Source organism: Tiliqua scincoides, chromosome 7 (assembly GCF_035046505.1).
Source record: "Tiliqua scincoides isolate rTilSci1 chromosome 7, rTilSci1.hap2, whole genome shotgun sequence".
Lineage (NCBI taxonomy): Eukaryota > Metazoa > Chordata > Lepidosauria > Squamata > Scincidae > Tiliqua > Tiliqua scincoides.
In genome coordinates this window covers 35,253,073-35,276,132 of record NC_089827.1, presented here as the reverse complement: position 1 = coordinate 35,276,132, position 23,060 = coordinate 35,253,073, and the positions used below count along the sequence as shown (strand labels likewise).

Sequence of the window (23,060 nt, the reverse complement as noted above, 5' to 3'; positions counted from 1 at the left end):
ATTTTTTAAATGTTTTACTTTATTTTATGCAACAGAAAAAAATTCATAAATGTGATCATTATAAATTTACCAGTGACCACAAAAGGATATATCAACAGTCTAAAATATTGAAGAAATGTTTCTATATGCTTCATACAGTTTTAAGTGCTTTGTCAAGGAACGGCCTCCAGTTCGTTTCAAATATGTCCATGCACTGCTGACATCTATAAGCCATTCACTCAAGACTGGAAATTGACGGAGAAGTGATAGAATTCTTGGGCCCGGTCCTGAGGGCTGCCCCTTTAAGGCTCATCACTCTTCAGCAAAGGAGAAGAGCCTAGGATGAGTGGCAAGGACCAGAAGGGAGTGGTTCCCAAACTGCTGTGGCTCCCTGGGGTGACATGGATCAGTAGCATAGCATAGCAAGTCCACCTTGGGTGCCGGCCATAAGGAAGTGCCTGCATTGCTTTCCTGTTTTGTGCTGCACTGATCAGCATTAAAATCCTTTGCTGCACTCTTTCAGCTCCAGAGTGCATGCTCAGTTGTCCCTGTCTCCTGCATCACTCTGGCTCTTGTGCAGGTGCAGTAGCAGCATATTGTCCCTCCTCTTTCTCTGTGCCCCTCTTTAGAATTTCTGAAATTTGTCATCATCGTGGAGGTGAGTCAGGCCTAGTGAGTGAGTCAAGGAGTGCTTTGCACCCGCTTTTACTAAACATTCCAAGCCTCGGGATGCGCTGTGGAGGGCTGCACCACCTGCAGCCTCCACCAGCCCTACCTAGTGAAAAGTAAGTGCAAAGCACCCCCTGCCCCCTTAGCGACATGATCCTGGGGAGCGCATCACTGTCCTAGCCTCTCCCCTGCAAACACTTACTGAGGGAGTAAAGCTCCCTCAAAGTTGGAGAAACTTCGCTCTAGGAGGCTTTCCCGCTACTGGCAGGGGGGTAGGATTAGATGACCTTGTGGGTCCCTTCCAACTCTATGATTCTATAACTCTCTACTACTTCTTGTGAACTGTAAGTTTGTGTTGACTTATAATAAAGGAAATGAATTTATACAGGAAACAAAAAACCCTGATGTGTCTTAGCATCTGGAAGGTGTACAATCACCAGTGAGAACCAGCCTGTCATGGACTCCATTTGTCTTTGGATGGATCAATCAAGAGAGGAAAAAATACGAATAAAATAATTAATAGAACAGACAATTATGGACCTGATCATTTTGGCCAAAGTGACTAAAATAAATGCATTCTAAGAATTAAGATTGATGAAAGATTGTTCAGGTAATTAAGTGATCAGGTAACATTCCCTGGCAGCAGATCTGTTAGGAAATCTGATCCTTTCATTCTTCTGTCCACATTCTCATCAACGATGCCCAGATTTTGGATCGCTCTGCCTTGGAAGGTTCAGGCTTCTCCCCTTTTGACAAGTGCAGACTGCAGGTGAAGGCAGTGTTATTTGGAACATGCGTTTAAATGTATTGTGTGGTAGTGTTAGGGTTTCTGCAGTTTCCTGGTGTGGTTGATCTAACTCTGCTGTATGAGTACAGGTGAGGATTTGCCCCACCATGAATGCCAAACCCCCAGATTGCAGACTTCCCAAAACTTTGTTCCAGTCACGTCTGGGAAGTTTTCTGAGCCTCGGAGCACCACTGCTCACGGCCTCTCTGACTCTCAGAATGGTGCCCAGAGTGGTTTTCGGAAGACCTCTGGTTTTACTAGAAGTCGTCAGAAAAATGCTCCAGGTGCCATTCTGAGCCTTTCGCAGCTCAGAATGGCTCTGGATGCAACCAGAGCAAGGCTCAGAGCAAAAGTGGTCTCTGAAAACTGTGGATGATGTTATCTGCAGTTTTCAGTATCTGCAGGAATTTCGGGAATCGAACCCCTACAGACAAAGAGGCTCCACCTGTAATTTCCTCTTTAGATCTGTGAAGCCTCCGGTTTCCATTTCTTCTGTAACTAACCCTAAACCTAACTGAAACCATAGTTACATTCTTCCCATGTTTGCCCCCCTTCCTTTCTTTTCTCTTCCCTTCTTCTGTTGTCTCATGTGTCAGTATCTAGACTGCAAGTCCCTTTGCCCTCTTGTGCTTTCTAAAATGCCAAACCTGTGAACAATGCTGTGTAAATATATTAAGAGATAATTGGTTGATATATTAACAGATAACTGTTTGGGTAGGTGGAAGATGCGAGATAGAAATGATTAAGCAAGCAAACAGAATGGTGGTGGGGAGGAAGATAACTGCCTGTGATCTGGTTGGGCACATTGTTTATGCCGCCATATGGGCATTCTGAGACACTTTTCAGTACTTGTGAATACTCAGCAATCATTCATCTCTGTGGCATGATAGAGCCGCATAATTTTGGATTCATGTGTTTCTTTTCTGTAAGTGAATCAGTCGCATGGCTCACGTCACCAGCACTATATAACCTGCTGCTATCCTTTCTTTTTGTCTCTAGGTGCTTTAAAGCAAATTCAGGGTTTAGCAAATGTTAAAAATGACTACCACATCGCTAAGAAGCCCTGAAGCCACAATAGAAGTGAAAGGGCAACACTGCACCCCTCCCCATAGATTTCTTTCCTAAGTGATGAGGAAGTCATCTCATTAGCCACAGGAGTGCTTTTTCAAAGGGCAGCGATGATGGCAAAAATGTGTGGCAATAGCTACAGGGGAGAGGGAAGGGAAAAGAGATCATAGAGCCACAGCCAGACCTGCAGCAGATGGCAGGAACTGACAACGTTTAATGGCAGCTGCACTTCACAGCAAGGTTTCTTAGAATTCCCAGTATTCTGCCCTCAAAGCAGTTTTAGCACGGAACAAAATGGTTCCCCTGTGCTTTTAGAATGGAGGTAGTGTCAGATTCTCCTGTTCCCTCCAGTGTTTCACTGCTGAACATAGGGGCATCCTTCCTAACACCCCAGTGCTACACAGCATCATTCCTTCCTGTTATTCATTTCGGAAGGCTCTGTTCTGTCAGTTGTGTGCTATGCTGTATTCATTTCTTCAGCGTGAGCCCTGGTCTCAACTGATTTAAAAGCCAAGATTCTTTCACTTAAAGATATAAACATGTCTCATAAATTACCCTCATGGTACAGTATAAATAATAATCTACTTCATTATATGTGAAATAGCCTCATTCATGTGCGTTCATTTATACAGATGGGATGCCAAAGACAAGATACATTCCACTTCCCTCCCGAACTCAGAGATTTGGCTTTGTGCACTGAGCTGGAAGCTCTGAAGGAGGGCAAGTTGGAGGAGGCATAGCTCTGTGGTTGAGCATATTGTTTTGCATGTAGAAGGACCTAGGTTCAATCCCTGACATATCCAGTTAAAAATTGGTATGCAGTGGTATGAGTACCACCAGTGGTACCTGAGATGGTACCTGGTGGTACTTGCGGGTCTTCTGGACACTTGGCAGTGAGACCAGGAATGCAAATAAACAGCGGTTGGATGCTCCAAAGCTTGTTTTCTGCACTCGAAGAAGCCCTCCAGTCAATCGTGTGTCTCTTACCAGTGTTTGTCGTGTCACATCAGGCCTCGCAAACCAGAAGTAACTGGCAATTATGTCATCGTCAGTTACTTTCAGTGGTACTTTGAATAGATGGACGGTGTGAAGTGGTGCAGCGGAGGATAAATGTCGAGAAACAATGTGATAGAGATCTGTGCCTTTGTGTGTGGTGTAGGTTAGACAGTGTCTAGAGAGGAGCTTTTCTCTCATAGTGCTGGAACTCAAAGTCATCAAACTTAGTTGATTAGCAAGATTCAGGACAGATTGTACTGCAAAAGTACTTTTTCACCCAGTGCTGAGAACGTGATGTTCTCCACTAACTTAAGCAGCTTTTAAAGGAGGAGGAGAAGAGGTATATCAGTGGCTATTAGCCATTGATGACAGTGCAGAACCTTCATGTTCAACGAGAGTATACCAGATAGCAGCCTGTTTAGTGAGGCTAAACAGCCTTTATCCATGCGTGTGAAGTGGTGGAATGGATTGCACCACCTCAGGCTGCAAGTGCAGGAGATCACACTTTCTAATATTCTCCAGTATTAGATGTTTCTTGCAATCGGAAAACCCACAAAGTAGGCAAAAGACTGGGCTGGAACTTACAAAGCTTTAGTTATTGTTGAACACTTTGCAAAGTGTTTCTTTCCATGATAAAGTATTGTCCCACCCTTAGACAGAATTGGTATAGTCCAGTGGTTCTCAAATGGTGTACTGCCATGACCCGCCTCATACTCTGCGCTGGGTTGTGACCTGATGCTCACTGTTGTGCCGCAAAGCATTACTGGGATCAACTGGAGGCGGCTTCCAGATCACACCACGCCTGTGACCCACTCCACTGGCCTCCACAGGCCCCAGAATACCTTGAAGAAGCAAACCAGAAGTCATGGATGCAAACTGGAAGTTGCGGTTGCAAACTGGAAGTTGTCTCTGGTTGCTTCTGCGATGCATTATGGGGCCTGCTGAGGCCGGTGGAGTGGGTGATGGGCACAGTGTGACCCAGAAGCAGCCTCCAGTAGCTCCAGGTATGCTTTGCAGCATGACAGTGGGCATCAGGTTGCAATCCAACAGTGGGTCATGACCAACAGTTTGAGAAATGGTGGTATAGTCCATCCTGCTGCCTTACTCTGCTGAATGGGTAGACTCAGCCTGTGTCCCACAGAGTTCAAGGAGAGCCTCTGAGAGCAGAGTCCTTCTCCATGTGCATAGCCCCTCCCTTCATTAATACATGCAGTGATCCAAGGTTGTTTAGCGGCTAGAGTAATGGAGTAGGATTGGTGAGATCTACATTCACATCTCAATTCAGCAATCAAGCGCACTGGGCCAGTTCAACATCCCTCTTCTTAACCTACCTCACAGGGTTGTCGTAAAGATACGTATAGTGTGGGAAAGAGTCCATGTTTTGATGTGATGCTCAAGTGGGAGAGAATTGGGACTTTTAAGAATGTGACAAAAGGAAAGAATTTGGCTCATCAGTGTTACAGTGTGTACATATTCCTTAGAAGTGCCTCTCGCCAGTATGTCCTGCTCAGTTTTCTTGTCTTTCCTTTCACCCCTTTCTTTTAGGAAATTATTGGAAGACTGTTGCAACCCCAGTCAATACTTTGCTATGACAAAAGAGAACTCTCCTGTGGGGAAGAACCTCTGGTTTGATGGGGAACTCCTGTACTCGTTCACAATTGACAACGAAACCTTTTCTCTGTTTCCAAAGGTTAGTGAGGATTTTGTTTCACTTTGATGAAGCAATGATCAAAGTGATGATTTTTGTTTCATTTCGTTTCACTGTATGACTGTTCCTCTTTGCTTTGCATGCAGATGGACCCCAGTTCAGTTTCTGCCATCACTGGCTGGGAAGGGCCCTCCCCACTTGAAATTTTAAAGAGCCACTGCCGGTTAGTGTAGGCAGTTTGAGCTCGATGGACCAAGGATCTGACTAGCAGGATGCAACACTGATGCTTAGATGGTGGAGGCAGTGCCAGGCCATTCATGAAACCTACTGAAGCAGTTGTCTCAAGCAGCAAACTGGTGGGGAGTGTCCATCTCTGCCTGCCTGCTTGCCTCCATTGCTCCTCTTTCTCCTCCCACTCCCTGGATTGGAAAAGCAAGAGAGGGACAGAGAAGAACAGGAAATGTAGAGGGGAGGGCTGAGCTAGACCATTGGAGAGTGGGAAGAGTAGAAGCTGGCATGTCATTGGGGAAGGATGGACAGCACTTCGCATGCTACCTCAGACATCAGCAGATCTTCAGCCAGCACCAGATGGAGACCCTTTTCCCCCTTGCCATTTGGTTTAGGGGTGGCCTACGCTCATAGTTGCAGTGCACATCCTCTCAAAATATAGCTTAGATTACAGTGGTTCTCACACTGTAAGCATCAGGACCCACTTTTTAGAATGAGAATCTGTCAGGACCCACTGGAAGCAATGTCATGACCAGAAGTGATATCATCAAGCAGGAAAATTTTTTAGCAATCCTAGGCTGCAATCCTACCTACACCTGCCCAGGAGTAAGTCCCATTGACTATCATTGTTAAAAGAATATACATAGTAGCTTGTTAAAAGTACAGGTCTGAAACATTACTTCAAATGCAGTCACATACCATGGTAATATCAAGCCTAATGTATTAAAAATAAGATATGGAAATGAATGGGAACCCCCCTGAAATTGGCTTGCGACCCACCTAGTGGTTCCAACCCACATTTTGAGAAACACTGGATTAGAACATTTCAGTGCTTTGAAGCTAGGTTGTCACTCAGGTTAAAAAAAAAAAATTAGCCCAGCATTTCTCAAGCTGTGGGTCACAACCTGATGTGTGTTGGGTCATGACCTGATGCTTTCTGTCATGCTGCAAAGTATTACTAGGAGGCCAGGTTGTGGAGCTGCTTCCAGGTCGTGCTGAGGCTGCCTCCAGCTCATGCCAAGCCTGCCAGCAACTTCAAAATGCCTCACAGGAGTGATGATTCACAGCAGTCATGTAATCATCACAGCAATCTTAGGCTGAGAGAGGAACTAGGACATGAAATGGCAAACCCTGTCCCATGTTTGCGTTGAACATGGAATGTGTAGGCATTTCCATTTGAGTTGTATCAAGAGGTAGGGTGCTTCACCCTCTTCTACCCATTGCTTTTGCTCAGTAACTCCTTCCTGTGACCATTCCGTCCCTGCCACCTTGACTTTGAGACTACGTTTCCAGGTCATGTGGAATGAAAGAGGTTGGAGAAAAAATGTGGACAAGTAAATGGACTGAGTGCCCTCCTTCCTGTTTGCAGCATATTCTTGTTGCCCTTTCCCCTTACAAATGCCCCGTTTCCCCTATGCTCGTTGGAGACAATCATGAAGCCTTCTGTGTTTTCCCTGGGTTGCTTCAGCTTGAGAGAGAAAAAATCTCTGTGCAAAATTATCTCAGGCTTTGACACATTTCTCTGTTTCTCACTGTCACCACTGTGAGCTTCATTCATTCACCCAATGCCAGCTGCAGTGATAGTGGTAGTGGCTATGTGTGCATTTGTCACGTAATGAAAATGACACCTGTCATGATACGATCCAGCCAAACAAGAACATGATGGTGGTGGTCACGTATGGGGCACCAGTCAACTAAGGTTAAGAACTAAGGCTGCAGTCCTAACCACACTTTTCTGAGAGTAAGCCCCACTGAACAAAACTGGACTTACTTCTGAGTAGACCTGGTTAGGATTGTGCCCTAATTCCCATTGAGGACCGTTGGGCCAAAAAGTGGCTTATTGGACTTCAAATGGAACAATTCAATCAGTTTTTTGACTGGACAGCATAATGCACTCTCCTACCGAAATCCGCAGTGCTATCTTTGGGGCTACTGTGTATTATTTTCATTACGTGAGATCTTACATGCACCCACTGTCGTCATTGTTGCAGCTGGCTTCAGTTTCATGAATGAAGCATGCACTGTTGCAGATGTCTGATGGAAGAACATGCTGAAGCCCACAATCACAACCTGAGATTGCTGAGAAGGGAGTAGATTGCAGTGCTCTTTTTCCAGAGCTGCCTGCTGACAGCTGTGTGCCGAGAAAATTCCTTTTATAAATATGCATTTTGTGGGGCCAACATGTGTTGAGATGATCACAAATACATTCACAGAGTGATAGCTAGAGATATAGGTTGCTACATATATTTATGAGTCCTTGCCCTGCAACTACTTTGATCAGGGGCCTGGAGCTCTTTCTCTACAAGGAAAGGTTAACACGTTTGGGTTTTTTTTTTTTTTTTGGTTTATATTGTTTCAATTATTGTCTTAATTGTTTTATTATATATATCTTGGTTTTTGTATTGTTTTATCATTTTATTTGTAAGCTGCCTTGTGTGCCCTTAGCAGGGTAGAAAGGCAGGGTATAAATTCTATAAATATAATAAATAATACCAAAAAGTGATTCAAGAGGACAGACATGGTATGCATTTAAAAAACATATGCATAGCTTATAAAAGTGGGAGGAGAGAGAGAAAGAGAGAGAGAGAGAGAGAGACTTTTCTCCTTTCATAATTTGGAGCATGGGTTAACTAATGAAGCTGACCAGGCAGAAGTTTCAGAACAGACAAAAAGGATGTGCTACTTCAAGGAATGCACAATTCACTTATGAAATTCACTGCCATAAGTTGTCGTGATGGGCATGAGCATAGATGGTGTTCAGAAGGGATCAGATACATTCTTGGAGGACGAGTCTTGATAGTTCCTAGTGTATAATTATCATGGCTATCTCCAGCTTCAGAGGCATCAGATTGGCTGCTGTTGGAAACAGCTGGGCCAGTTGGTAGACCAGATGGCCCTTGGTCTTGATTCAGCAAGACAACTACTCCTTCTTTTCATGGTTGATCAAATGTGATGCAGAAATCTCTGGTTTTTCTTTTATTAGCCACTGTTCTTTCAGAATCTCTTCTGGCGTTGGTACCTCTGTAAACATCACGCTTGCCCATCTTCTAGCCAAGGATAAAATTGAAAAGCTACCAAGATTCAGGGGAAGGACAGCCAGGTCCTGTGGAAGAAGAATCAAAATAGGGAACTAGTCTTGGGGCCTATTTGTAACTTATTTCTGCCCCTCTACCATGGCTGCATCACACACACACCTTGTCTCCTCCATGAATATAAACCCAAACTACCTTAGGGTGGTTTTAGTTCAGTGGTGAAGCACATTTTGCAAACTGAAGGTCTTAGGTTCAGATCCTGGCTGCATTTCTTTTCATAAAGGCTATTGACCCATTAGCAACTGCTTTTAGAGTGCAACAGCATGTAAAGCAGATGTGGGTAGACAGTATTGAATTTAGCATGTTGTTATATGTAAATAATGTGGTTTTAATATTGGCTAAACTTTATAACTCCTGTATTCGTTCTTGGGAGGTGATTAATTTATTCTCAGGTATCTGATAGAAAGTAAACAGAGATAAATACGAACATAACTGTTTTAGCAAATGAGAAACAAAGAGCAATCCAGTTGATGGGTGCACAATGTGAAATCCATCTGATATATGTTTCATAGGCAAAGGCATGAAAGTGAGAATACAATCTCAAATTGACACTATACTGGATGATTTATGAACAATTTAGAAAGGATGTAAGTGAAAACTGAGGCTGAAATTGTCTCCATTGGTAAGAGTCCTTTTCCTGAAAGATTTTAACAAGGAAGGACAGATGTTATGGCAGAAAATGGCTCCTCTTAGGCATGAATCTGTAGCTGTGATTCTTTGGGAGCAACCAAAACCCAGGGGTCAGGTTGCTGGATTTAGGTGCAAGAGCAGAAGCAAATGAATGGTCAGACAGAAAATCAAGAGACAGCAGACAGATTGTGGGTTGAGAATGCAGAGAGAGAGAAGCAAGCAAGCTAGCTAGCTTGTACGAGCTTTCTCACTGCCTTTTATTGAACATTGCAACATCAGTTACATTCCGTTCCTAGATAGTGTGCCACATTAGAATCTCATACAGGGGCTTAGAACAATGGGTGCTTCTTCACAGAGTGCTGTATCAGCTATTGTCACATTTCAGCCTGGGAACTAGCGCCCCTATCGGTTTGCCGTAACAAGGGGGGGTTTGCCCGCTGCCATGTCACCAAGGCTTTCTGTGTGCTTCTGCTTAAGCACTAAAACACCACAGTTCCCCTTTTTTATTTATTTAAATTTGAGATAGCATTTGGCATTGTGGGGTCATAACACACAAATTTTGACACCATGCAAAAGAACATTGGATAAGACAAAAAGACCTTCATGAATACATGCTAAAATTACAGTTGGGAGAAAAGGCAACACCTTTTTCTCTAAAAATGATTTGCTGTGAACAAAATTATTATAAATCAATTAAAACAACAGGTGGTGGTTAGGTAACAACACATTTGCATAATTAAAAGAAACATTTTTATCATGGAGCCCATTCCTACAGGCATACAAAGTTTGTTAAATATTTTTGCACATGTTAAATTGCTGCCACTGACCACATAAAGAGTGTGCAGTGAAAGACATTGGGATTTCACCATGAATTACATTTACATTATAAGACATTGCATCATGAGCTATGCAAACATTGGGAAAGTTTAAACTTGGTTACATACTATGCACTCCCTTAAGGGGGGTGCTAAATGACTATCTTTTAACACAATTATAAAAAGCAAAAACAAACATAAGAGCAACAACATTGAACTTTTTATTAGGGGTTCTTGGTTCACTGGATGTCTTTAGGAAACTTTAGTGCTACGCATCTTCGTTTCTGTGAAAATAAACAAAATAGCAGAACTTTGCTGCTAAGTTATTAATGAAGCTGGCCCTTTCACTCTGGATCCGGCAATTTATCTGTAAAAGCACATGGGGGGGGGGTAAAAGCATATTATATTTGCATTTAGTGTTTTACTTAATAAGACAGGGGGGGCTTCTGAGCTTTGTAAAGTGTTGATATTAGTGTAAACAAATGAACAAATGATGATCTCATATCCCTCGTTTTTTTAATTATTTAAATAGAAAAATTGTAAGATGCACTGTGTGTGTGTGTGTTGCAAGGTCTAAGATGTTATAGGAGATACGCTTAGGTTTGAAAACAAACTGAGCAGGTAGAAGTGGTGATTATTCTTAGGCCTTTAGTTGTCTAAACATCTCAAGGGATTATTTTTAAGCATTGAAAATGAATGTGAAAGTTAGAATTTAGCAAAAGGTTAACACAGCATCTCAAGGGAACATTTTTAAGCATTGAGAGAGTGTTAGAAGTGAGTGAAGTCACATTAACATCTTAAGGGATTCATGTTTAAGCATTGAGAATGTGTGTGAGATTCAGAAGTGAGAAGAAGAGAAAAGCTTGTGTGTGTGTTATTACAATGTGGGGTTCTCTCTTTGAAACACACATATTTTTTACTAGAGACAATTTTGTTGTTTTATCTTATACATACAATTCACATACAATTCACATACCCCCTGCAGTCAGCAAATGGCATTGCACTTTTAATCACAATGACCTTATGTACCATAACCATCGTATGACTTACTCTGGCCTTTGAAATGCAACATAACTGTTGCTAAACTGCTATCCTTTGCACTCTCTGTGAGAATCTGATTTTTGAACTGGAAATAACCTTGTGTGAACCTTTCTGACATAGTTAAACCACTACAGCTAATTTGAAATATTACTATCTGCTAGTCACTTGTGTATGCACTAAAACTGGTTTGAAATGAAGAATAAGAATATAAAGAGAGCTGGTATGAATACTGTTATGCATGCTTGTTGCTCTGAAGAATATTGGATAGCTATTTACCTGTATATGAAGTCTGAGCTTAAAACCATGCTGCTGAGCCTGTGTGTTAAAAGGAAAGACTAATTTTTAAAAGCACACAGGACAGGGAAGATTTTTTTTTTTGTGGTCTGAAGATGCTTTTAAACCGAAAAGTTTTTTGTGGTTTGAAAACAAAGAAACATTCACTGTGTTTGCATCTTATCTATTGTGTTGAGAACACTGGGCACACAGCCAAGTTCAGCAATTCGTTTGACTTTCGGTTTCTTGCTTGGGCATTTAACTTAACATACTTTTTAACATGTGGAAACCAAAAGAAGGCTTAAGGACAATGAAAACAGGCATATATATACAGGTAACAAAAGAGAGATTAATATGGAATTCTTGGCTAATTTTACAAAACAATTGTTTAACTAACATTTTATAAACTGATAAATAAAAAAAACATGGTATCAGTATGGAATTAAGAAACATTTTATAAGAATAAAACAGAAAGGCCTTAAGGGCTTGATTAAGAGAATGGCTCCCTCTCTTGAGAGTTTTCGGCAAGGCCTGAAAACACTGTTGTTTAAACAAGCCTTCTGATTTCTGGCCTTAACATTTTTATACATCTTTTAGTTTTTTACAGGCTTGATTCCTCGGTGACTTGCTCTTTTATTCTGTCTTTTAGTCTGACTACTGTTTTTATGGCCTCTGTTATGTGTTTTTAAGTGTTTTTATCTGCTATGTATTAATGTTTTTAAAATTTGTTTTTTAATATGTTGTTAGCCACCCTGGGTCCTGTTAGGGAGAAGGGCGGGATAAAAATAAAGTTTTTATTATTATTATTATTATTATTATTATTATTATTAAAACTATGGGATTTTGAAAATTTTTTCTGATGGAACAGAATGAGACCATCTGATGAAACAGAATGGGATCAAAAATCTTTTTCCTGATGAATTTAAACCATGGAATCAGGAGAAATTTTTTGATGAAGCAGAATGGGATCAGAAAATCATTTTCTTGGTGAATTCAGGGAGGTCCTTTAAGGGCTTGATAAAAGCCTTGGGATCAGAAAAGGTTTCTGATGGAACAGGATAGAATCAGTCAAAGCTATGGGAACAGGGAGACTTTTTAAAAGCCTGAATAGCTTTGTTATTACTTTTACATAAACATCTTAGAAAAAGGAGGTGTAGCTTTGACTAATAACAGAATAAGGTTTAGTTTGACTTTGAAGCTGTGATAACTGCTGTTGGTGGGTAAAATGGCTGATGGTTGCTGTTCTGAAAGGTGTGTGGAATGAGAAACACTGAAAAGTTAGGGAACTACTACAAACTAAACTGAAAGGGAGGGGTGAGCTTAGCTTGTTGGTAGCAGTTTGAGAATCAGAACTGGAGCCAAGGTGTTTAAAGCTCTATTGTACAGTTTGCTCTTGTTATAAAGTGTGGTTTTTTTTTACTGACCTTTCCTTTGGTATGTAACTACTTTAGCGATGGGGATTGAGTATTTGACTGGTTTTAAAGAGAGATTTGCCTGTGTTACTTGGGCAAATCTTAACTCTTTTTTTATAATGGGTGGAGTGATTGTTTAGACTTCTTGACTTTGAAGTCTTATTGCTTGCTCCCTACCTTTTCTAACAAGGGAAATGATGGCTTCTGGATAGCAGAACACATTCTTGGGCAAATCTTAACTCTTTTTTATAATGGGTGGAGTGATTGTTAAGACTTCTTGACTTTGAAGTCTTATTGCTTGCTCCCTACCTTTTCTAACAAGGGAAATGATGGCTTCTGGATAGCAGAACACATTCTTTGAGGGGTTGGATAAAAAATAAAGCTATTTAAGCATCTGGGGAAAAAATAGCTTGTGTTGCAGGATTTTGACCTTTTTTAAGGTGGTCAAACAGTGGTTTTAACAATTGTTACAAATGTTGCACTCAAATGTTGCAATTACACCAAAGTTAACTGTTGGGTGACTTTTAATTCAGGTGTTGCTGGTACAACATGAAATAATAGCACTTTATACTCAATATTACAAATAAAGTGCTTGTGTTTGCACCCTTTTTGGTACTATATAAAAACTAAACTGTTATGAAATTTAAGACAGGTCCTGTAGGAAAAAAGGATTTACTTGGGAACCTGCTATTAAAATTCATATGATAAATGGCTATAAGGCTTAATTTACACTCAGCTGACATGAAGTTGGGCTGTTTAACATGCTTTGGGCTGTTTAGCATGCTTTTGGAAAAAACTTAGCTAATGATACTTCTGGCTTTCTTTTTAAGTGGTTGGAACATTACTGAGCTATACTGCATTCTGTACAGGGGTTCTTAGGGACTTCCAACCATAGGAAACTAAATGATATGTATGTGTTGTACCTTTTTGTAATTCTCTAGCATCTATGCTAGTGATGTTAAGGTTTTTAAATGTAATCTGTACCTCTTTTGGCACAGAATGGGGGAGAGTTTTCTGTTTTTTGGCTGTTTGCCTTCGTGCATTGTGGCCTTGTTTTACAGGGAGAACTATGGACAGCTTTAAAGACTCCTCTGCTATTAAGTTTTTTGATGCTATTGCTTTTTGAGCCATGGTTTCTATATAGGATGGCTGCTTGTTTTAGCTGGGTTGGTGCAAAGGAGGAAAAAAGGAAAAATATAAGCTGATGTATAGTCTGGCGGAAGAGGGCTTGTAGCACTGTTTATTTCCTCTGACTGTGTTTGCAGCCTTACTTGTAGAGCGTAAGTTTGGATGGTAAATTAAGTCTGTGATGTCTTGGGAGGAAACATGGTGCTGAGCTTTGCTAAAGAGAAACAGTGAATCATTGCTGCGGTATTGATAAGCTTGTACCTATACTTACCAATGCTATACTTACTGGGATCCTGAAGTCAGGATGAATGAGCTCTGTAGCCTGTGCCAGGCGGGTAAGCTAGCTGTTGTCGTGGCCCCTCTTTCAGGGTCAGACGAAACGTGGCCCCTGTTTCAGGGTCAGATGAAGCAATGAATGGGAAGCAATCCGAAACAGGCTACTTGATATAGAAAAGAGCAAAGATGCTTGTTTGCTATACTTGGCTGGCCCCACGTCTGGGCGCCTGGTATAGCTACAATAGCGTTGAGAAGCAACTTGACTTCAGAGTCAGGATGCTTGTAAGAACAGATGCAGTGAGAAGTTAGAGAGGCAGAATAAACACAAACATAGCAACGCAAGGCTGCCTGGGAGACACACAAGACTGTATCTTATTGCCTGAGGGAGAGTGCTAAAGCAGAAGCACTCTGAGGGTTTGAAAGTTAAAAGTGGAGCAACAGAAAGTCAAAGCAATGAATGGGAGCTAGCCAGAGGACAAGCAGCCTGTCTACTGTACCTGATTGTTGCAGAGGGTCCCTGTTCTAGGATTAGAGGTTCCTGTTCTGAGACTAGAAGTCGTTGTTCGAGGCGCCAGATGTAGCAGTGATTCTTTGGGAGCAACCAAAACCCAGGGGTCAGGTTGCTGGATTTAGGTGCAAGAGCAGAAGCAAATGAATGGTCAGACAGAAAATCAAGAGACAGCAGACAGATTGAGGGTTGAGAATGCAGAGAGAGAGAAGCAAGCAAGCTAGCTAGCTTGTACGAGCTTTCTCACTGCCTTTTATTGAACATTGCAACATCAGTTACATTCCGTTCCTAGATAGTGTGCCACATTAGAATCTCATACAGGGGCTTAGAACAATGGGTGCTTCTTCACAGAGTGCTGTATCAGCTATTGTCACACTTCAGCCTGGGAACTAGCGCCCCTATCGGTTTGCCGTAACAAGGGGGGGTTTGCCCGCTGCCATGTCACCAAGGCTTTCTGTGTGCTTCTGCTTAAGCACTAAAACACCACATGAATCATATTTGGACAGATTGTCAATGTGATTTGGAACATTGACATTTTAGGGCTCAATTGTGTCCAACTTTCTAGTGCTGATGCAGCCCGGCAGTGCAGCCCTGAGCTAAGAGAACAAACACTCCTTGATCCTGAAGAGGTTTAAGTGACTCCCTCCTTAAGTGACAGGATGCAACACCTGCCCCTTTGGCATGACTGCATCAGCACTGGAAAGTTGGATAGGATTGGACCCTTAGAGCCCAGTCCTAACCACCTATCCAGCACTGATGCAGCCGCAGTGCAGCCTCAAGGTAAGAGAAAAAATGTTTCCTTACCTTGAGGAAGCTTCCATGATTGTCCCCCCATCTCAAGATACAGCACATGACCTGTTGGCATGGCTGCATCAGTGCTGGAAAGTGGGATAGGATTGGGCCCTTGCTGAATGCTGGAAGATGCTGGAAAGAAAAACCAACCAACCATTTCTAAGGGTCGGTTCACACATTATGCAGAGACAAACCCATGTGTTTGTCTGTTCACGCTGGGCAGATATTGGGGTGTAGACTAGGTTGGTGTTGGAAAAAGCCCCAGCCGTTTCTTTTTGTTATTTGGCCAATAAGCTTATGCTCATACTGAATCTGAGCATTGATCTGTTTATTCATTGTTGTCTTTTCCAACTGGTATTGGCTCTCCATGGTCTCTGGCAGAGGTCCATCCTCCCCCACCGCCCCCACCAGATCCTTTTAACAAGGATGTGGACTCACCTCCCTGCATTACAATCTCTGCGCATGAACTGGAGGTTGTCCATGACTTTGTGTACCTTGGCTCAACGATCTCCGACACTCTTTCTCTCGATACCGAGCTAAACAAACGCATCGGTAAAGCGGCTACCACATTTTCCAGACTCACAAAGAGAGTCTGGTCCAACAAGAAGCTGACGGAACATACCAAGACCCAGGTCTACAGAGCTTGCGTCCTGAGTACACTTCTGTACTGTAGCGAATCATGGACTCTTCGCTCACAACAGGAGTGGAAACTGAACACTTTCCACATGCGCTGCCTCCGACGCATTCTCGGCATCACCTGGCAGGACAAAGTTCCAAACAACATAGCCCTGGAACGAGCTGGAATCCCTAGCATGTATGCACTGCTGAAACAGAGATGCCTGCGTTGGCTCGGTCATGTTGTGAGAATGGATGATGGCCGGATCCCAAAGGATCTCCTCTATGGAGAACTCGTGCAAGGAAAGCGCCCTACAGGTAGACCACAGCTGCGATACAAGAACATCTGCAAGAGGGATCTGAAGGCCTTAGGAGTGGACCTCAGCAAGTGGGAAACCCTGGCCTCTGAGCGGCCCGCTTGGAGGCAGGCTGTGCCGCATGGCCTTTCCCAGTTTGAAGAGACACTTTGTCAACAATCTGAGGCAAAGAGGCAAAGAAGGAAGGCCCATAGCCAGGGAGACAGAACAGGGACAGACTGCACTTGCTCCCAGTGTGGAAGGGATTGTCACTCCCGAATTGGCCTTTTCAGCCACACTAGACGCTGTTCCAGAACCACCTTTCAGAGCGCAATACCATAGTCTTTCAAGACTGAAGGTTGCCAACAACAACTAGGGATTGTATCTGGGGAAATTTACATATGAAGCATGCTTGCTGCCAGAGAGCTACAGCACCTCCCCTGATGGAGTGGTAAAAACAAAAGATAAACAGCCTCTTCAGTCACAGCGGCATTAATGCAGTTGATGCTACAGCTACCAGATTCTTTGTAGTCATTAAAATCCAGTCTAGGAGGCTCTTACCAGCCTTTGCTTGTAAACCTCTGGGGCTACTTAGAAAATATTTATAATTTCCAGTGGCTCGAGAAAAAGTCATTTTTAGCCTCAGCCATCTCAAATATTTATATAAATTGTAAATTAGCCATCCACCTTACTAACAACGAGAGACTGGGTTAAACATGATTTAACACTGATCTTATGGGAATACAAAAATTATGACTTGGTTGCTATCGTTTGTTTTACGATCCATTGGGTAATATTACAGTAATGTTTCAAAGAAGAATGAAACCAGGTACCTAATGGAAATCGGAGTGTTAAGAGAACTGGGATTCTAGAGAACCAGAGGCTTGCAAGAATATGGGGCTTGCTACCTAGTTTCCTGCCCACTTCCCTGACATTTAGCATAATAATGTAAAAAGAGCTCTGCTAGATAGGACCAAAGGTCTGTTGGTTCCCAGCTCCTCACAGTGGCCAACCAGATGCCCCATTTCTGGGCTTTCCTAAAACATGTAGGCAATCAGTCTTCTCCTGCCATTGCTCCTCAGGAACTGGGATTCAGAGGCACCCTGAACCTGGAGTAGCATAAAGCCATCATGGCTAATATTGTCCTCAGTGAATTTATGACTATGATAAAATGCCAGTGAATCTTGAACCAGGAGGGGTAGGAAACACAGTAAAGAAGACATAGGTAGACTCTCCAGTGTGGGAGAGTCCACTTCCTGGGTGAAGATGTTCACATGCTAAAGATATCTTTGCAAGCCCAACCATCTCCATTATTACACCATTGAGTAATTCACACATTGTCTTGTAGGCACATACAGGTGTCTGTACATATTTTCATCTGGCTGACTGCACATGCATTCATTTCAAAGTCCCTCTGGTCACTGGAATAGGCCTTGCTGAAGGAGAATCAGCATGCCTTCTGTAAGGGTAAGTCTTGCCTCACAAACCTTTTAGAATTCTCAACAGTCAGGTGGATGCAGGAGAACCCGTGGACATTATATATCTGGACTTTCAGGAGGCGTTCGACACAGTCCCTCACCAAAGGCTACTAAAAAAACTCCACAGTCAGGGAATTAGAGGGCAGGTCCTCTCATGGATTGAGAACTGGTTGAAGACCAGGAAACAGAGAGTGGGTGTCAATGGGAAATTTTCACAATGGAGAGAAGTGAAAAGCGGTGGGCCCCAAGGATCTGTCCTGGGACCAGTGCTTTTCAACCTCTTCATAAATGACCTGGAGACAGGGTTGAGCAGTGAGGTGGCAAAGTCTGCAGACGACACCAAACTTTTCTGAGTGGTGAAGACCAGAAGTGATTGTGAGGAGCTCCAGAAGGATCTCTCCAAACTGGCAGAATGGGCAGCAAAATGGCAGATGCACTTCAATGTCAGTAAGTGTAAGGTCATGCACATTGGGGTGAAAAATCAGAACTTTACATATAGGCTAATGGGTTCTGAGCTGTCTGTGACAGATGAGGAGAGAGATCTTGGGGTGGTGGTGGACAGGTCGATGAAAGTGTTGACTCAATGTGCGGTGGCAGTAAAGAAGGCCAATTCTATGCTTGGGATCATTAGAAAAGGTATTGAGAACAAAACGGCTAATATTATAATGCCGTTGTACAAATCGATGGTAAGGCCACACCTGGAGTATTGTGTCTAGTTCTGGTCGCTGCATCTCAAAAAAGACATAGTGGAAATGGAAAAGGCGCAAAAGAGAGCAACTACCTGTATTATTATTTATTATTATTACTGGGCTGGGGCACCTTCCTTATGAGGAAAGGCCACGGCGTTTGGGCCTCTTCAGCCTAGAAAAGAGGTGCCTGAGAGGGGACGTGATTGAGACATACAAAATTCTGCAGGGGATGGACAGAGTGGATAGAGAGATGCTCTTTACACTCTCACATAACACCAGAACCTCATCCACTAAAATTGAGTGTTGGGAGAGTTAGAACAGACAACAGAAAATATTTCTTTACTCAGCGTGTGGTTGGTTTGTGGAACTTCTTGCCACAGGATGTGGTGATGGCATCTGGTCTGGACGCCTTTAAAAGGGGATTGGACAAGTTTCTGGAGGAAAAATCCATTATGGGTTACAAGCCATGATGTGCATGTGCAACCTCCTGATTTTAGAAATGGGTTATGTCAGAATGCCAGATGCAAGGGAGGGCACCAGGATGAGGTCTCTTGTTATCTGGTGTGCTCCCTGGGCCATTTGGTGGGCCGCTGTGAGATACAGGAAGCTGGACTAGATGGGCCTATGGCCTGATCCAGTGGGGCTGTTCTTATGGAACCCTCTCCAAAATACAGATCATGTGGATGGCTGCATGTTGAATTTCATGTGTGAATAACTTTGTGCATATACCAAACAGTACACTATTCCACACATAATCCTCTCCATGTCCAGTAAATGTGGGGGAAGGAAGCCACCCAATTGCCCCAGCCCTGGATGCCAACACCCAAGTGACCACATCTTCATTGATCCAGAGAAGGGGATTGGTACTCATATGCACTGCAGGAACAGGAGAGCTCTGATCTCTGTTGTGTGTACAGATGCTGCCCCTTTCTCATGAAAACCAAATGTGTGGTCTAGCAGGTGCATTCCTGGGTATCGTCCTCTTCCTCCCTGCATGTACTGAATGTCGGAAGGATTTCATCTGAAGAGGGCTACACTGTAAGCAGGTTGCATGTTATGTGAATGTTGCTGAAGGTTCTTCAGTGCCTGCTGGATATTATATTAATTCACTGAGCCTTACCAATGTGGTAGGATTGTTTTTATAGAAGAGTATTCAGTTGTGTGAACCCCCAGCTGTAGTCTGAAATGGTACAGTCCAGAAACAGGTTTATCACCTCAATGAGGACTAGACCAGAGCCAACACAAACAGGAAAGGGCAAAATGCATGCTGTCAGTGCATGCATACATTGATTTTTTTTTATATCCCCAAAATGGACATAACCACTTCCTTAAGCACTGCTTGCTAGTTCCGATTTATGTAGTCACTGAACTGTGTGGAGAAAGTGTGATTGTGGCCCTTGGTCACGCCGCTGATATTGCTGTGCATTCTGGCCAGGCCCCTGATATCCATATATTTAATATAAGCATGAAAGGAACTTTGTGCATACACACATAGGGCTCCCTTTCATAATCATGTTAAATGCTGGATCCAGGGGAGCATGACCAGGGTGCAAGCCATTGTCAGGGGTTGTGGTTAGTAGGCATGGTCTCACTTCCTCCTCATGTGCTCACCAAAAGCATGAGCAGGGACAAGGGAACAGTGCCTTAGGACCCAATCCTATCCAACTTTCCAGACCCAATGCAGCCGCAATGCAACCCTAAGGAGGAGCCCTCTGTGACTGCCTCTCCCACTGCAGGATGCAGCACATGCCTCATGGGCATGGCTGCATCAGCGCTGGAAATTAGGATAAGACCGGGCCCTTAGCATCGGTAGAAATGATGCAATAGTAAACAAACACAACTAAAAACAAAACCAGCTCTCCACTCAGGTCTCATATCTAGCATCATTGTAACCAAACGGGCCACAAAATATGCACTAGAGTTCCTAGAGCAGTGGTTCTCAAACTTTTAACACCGGGATCCACTTTTTAGAATGAGAATCTGTCAGGACCCACCGGAAGTGATGTCATGACCGGAAGTGACATCATCAAGCAGGAAAAATTTTTACAGTTCTAGGCTGCACTTACCCAGGAGTCCCATTCACTATACAGTGGTACCTCGCATAACAAATGCCCTGCGCAGCGAAAAACTCGCAGAACGAAAGCGTTTTGCGAAGTTTGATAACTTGCACAACGAATTTTTATGACCCGTGCTTCGCAAGACGAATTTTTGTTTGTTTGTTTTGGTTTGACTTAAGGGGGGGATCTTCATGTCAGTTTATGATCCCGTTCACAGTAGTAAGGGCGGATCTTCATGTCAGTTTATGATCCCGTTCACCCTAGTAAGGGGCGGATCTTCATGTCAGTTTATGATCCCGTCCACCCTAGTAAGGGGAGGATCTTTATGTAAGTAAGTCCCATTGTGCTTACTCCCAGGAAAGTTTGCACCGGATTACAGCCTTCAAACTCCCCACTCAGCATCCCCCCCATCGCTCATTCACCCTCTCACTGCCCCATTTCCTTCACGTTCCCCCCCATGATCAGCAATTGAGTGCAGCTGCTCTGTCCTCCCCGCTTAGAGCACAATCCTGTGCGTGTCTCCTCAGAAGTAAGTCCCATTGTGCTTACTCCCAGGAAAGTGTGCACAGGATTACAACCTTCAAGCTCCCCACTCAGCATCCCCCCGCTGTTTTTGAAATCCTCTGTACAGTATGTATGCCTTTAAAGAGCACTTAATAAACACTTTGTAAACCAAATTTGATTTGTTCTGACTTTTCTTGCCCATAGGAACGGATTAATTAAATTTCAATGCATTCCTATGGGAAAACGCGCTTCGCAAAACGAAAAACTCGCATAACGAAAGGACTCGCGGAACGGATTAATTTCGTTATGCGAGGCACCACTGTAATTGTTAAAAGCAAATATATAGTAGCCTGTTAAAAGTACAGATCTGTAACATTTCCACAAATGCAGTCACACACTATGGTTGCATCAAGTCTAATATGTTAAAAATAAAACATTGACATGAATGGGGACGCACCTGAAATTTTTTCACAACCCACCTAGTGGGTCCTGACCCACAGTTTGAGAAACACTGTCCTAGAGAACAAGTGCATTATGCAGTGAAAGAAAGGCCTTCTGGTTTCAGTAATTTTTGGATCCTAAACACATTATAGACTGTGGAAAAGGTTGCTGTAAAGTGGTCCGTTGTGAGCAGTCACAATAGTGCCCTTGTGGGCACACCCTTTAATCTTCTGGCTAGTTTGAAAGATGCCTTTTTTCAAGCTTTGCAAATAATTGTTTTAGAAGAAGGGCCAGCCTGATAAGAATGAATGAAGTCTGCAAGAGAAAAAAGTAGCAAACCCTTGATTTCAGGATGACTGTGCACCAGCAACACATTGAAAGTCTCTGGGTTTGCTTGTGATATTTACTCTTCCCCCACTGCCATCCCTGTCTAACACTGTTACCAAAGCGTGAGTTGAATTTCATTTTGTTTCATGCTTTGAGGGAATGTTTGTTCCACCTTTAAAAAAAAACAAAACCCGTTGATTTGTAACAGGCACCTGTTTTGACCTAACAGTGGCAAGTGACAAAGGGATTATTGGAAAGTTACTCACCATAGGAATCTCTGGGGTGGAGTGTGTACAGCAGTGACTGGCAAGAGGCAACTCAGGGCCAAATCTGGTTGATGAAGTGATGCCCTTGTCATTTCACTGCGAGTCTTCCCATTGCCAGCTGGGGTTGGAGGCCTTCCACTTGTTTGATGTTTGTAGAAAGAACAGATAAACTGAATTTTATATCACATTTCATGTGACACAGTGTGATTGTCACATCCTGCGCAATCCACTGTAGTGGATAAAAGCTTGAACATTGACAGCAGGTAGACACTACAGCTCAAAGTCTCAATGCCATTTAATTTTGCATTTATAGAAGTGTTGAATCTGGGTTTATATGGCTGGCAAAATAAAGTGGTAACCTTGTTTCTGGACTGCACCACTGCTTCAGCATGTATAGCTTCAGAAAGATGCTGCATCCTGTGCCAACATGCAAATGCATACATGTGCAGCTTAAAGTGCTACAGGCTGGAGAACGCTTGGCCACTTGATTCTGCTTATCGTATAACCTAGCACTGCCTGTAAAAAGCAATGGTTGTTGTCAGAAGCTTTGGGCATTTGAAATTGATGTCACATCTTCAGCTAGGGTTGCCTTGGATGATAGCACTGACTGTTCCATCCTAAACATAGGGAGGAACATTGATGCACATGTCTCCACACCATCCCTCAGGTGCCTCCCCACTGCCCACTATTTGCACAAGGGATGGTTTATCCAAACTGCCCTTCATCACTCAGATGAAATATTACTTTAAAGTACTGAAAGGAAAAATGCTGACTATTTAGCCCTTCATCACTGAGCTGACTTCAGCTTTTCATATCTCTCCCTCTCAATATTTTTCCCTTAGGAAATCAATGCTTTGTAGAATGTAACACCTAGAAGGAAGGTAGCTGACAACTGGCATTCATTTTGGCATTATTCACTCTGTATTGAAAAGAGAATTAAAAAAAACAAAACATTTAAAGAGTTCCTTGGCAAGATGCTCTTTTTTTCTATCTACCTAGCACAAATCTCCGAGTAAAAAGGCAGTATTACTAAACCGTATACTCA

The 23,060-nt window shown here is 42.9% G+C and overlaps 1 protein-coding gene across 1 annotated transcript in view; it reads left to right on the top strand.

Moving 5' to 3' along the window:
- Nucleotides 1-23,060, top strand: part of ST8SIA1 (ST8 alpha-N-acetyl-neuraminide alpha-2,8-sialyltransferase 1) — a 112,843-nt gene that overhangs the window by 17,908 nt on the left and 71,875 nt on the right. The window contains exon 2 of the mRNA XM_066633163.1: nucleotides 5,045-5,189. Coding sequence (XP_066489260.1) covers nucleotides 5,045-5,189 — 145 coding nt within the window. The remainder of the gene's footprint in view (nucleotides 1-5,044; nucleotides 5,190-23,060) is intronic.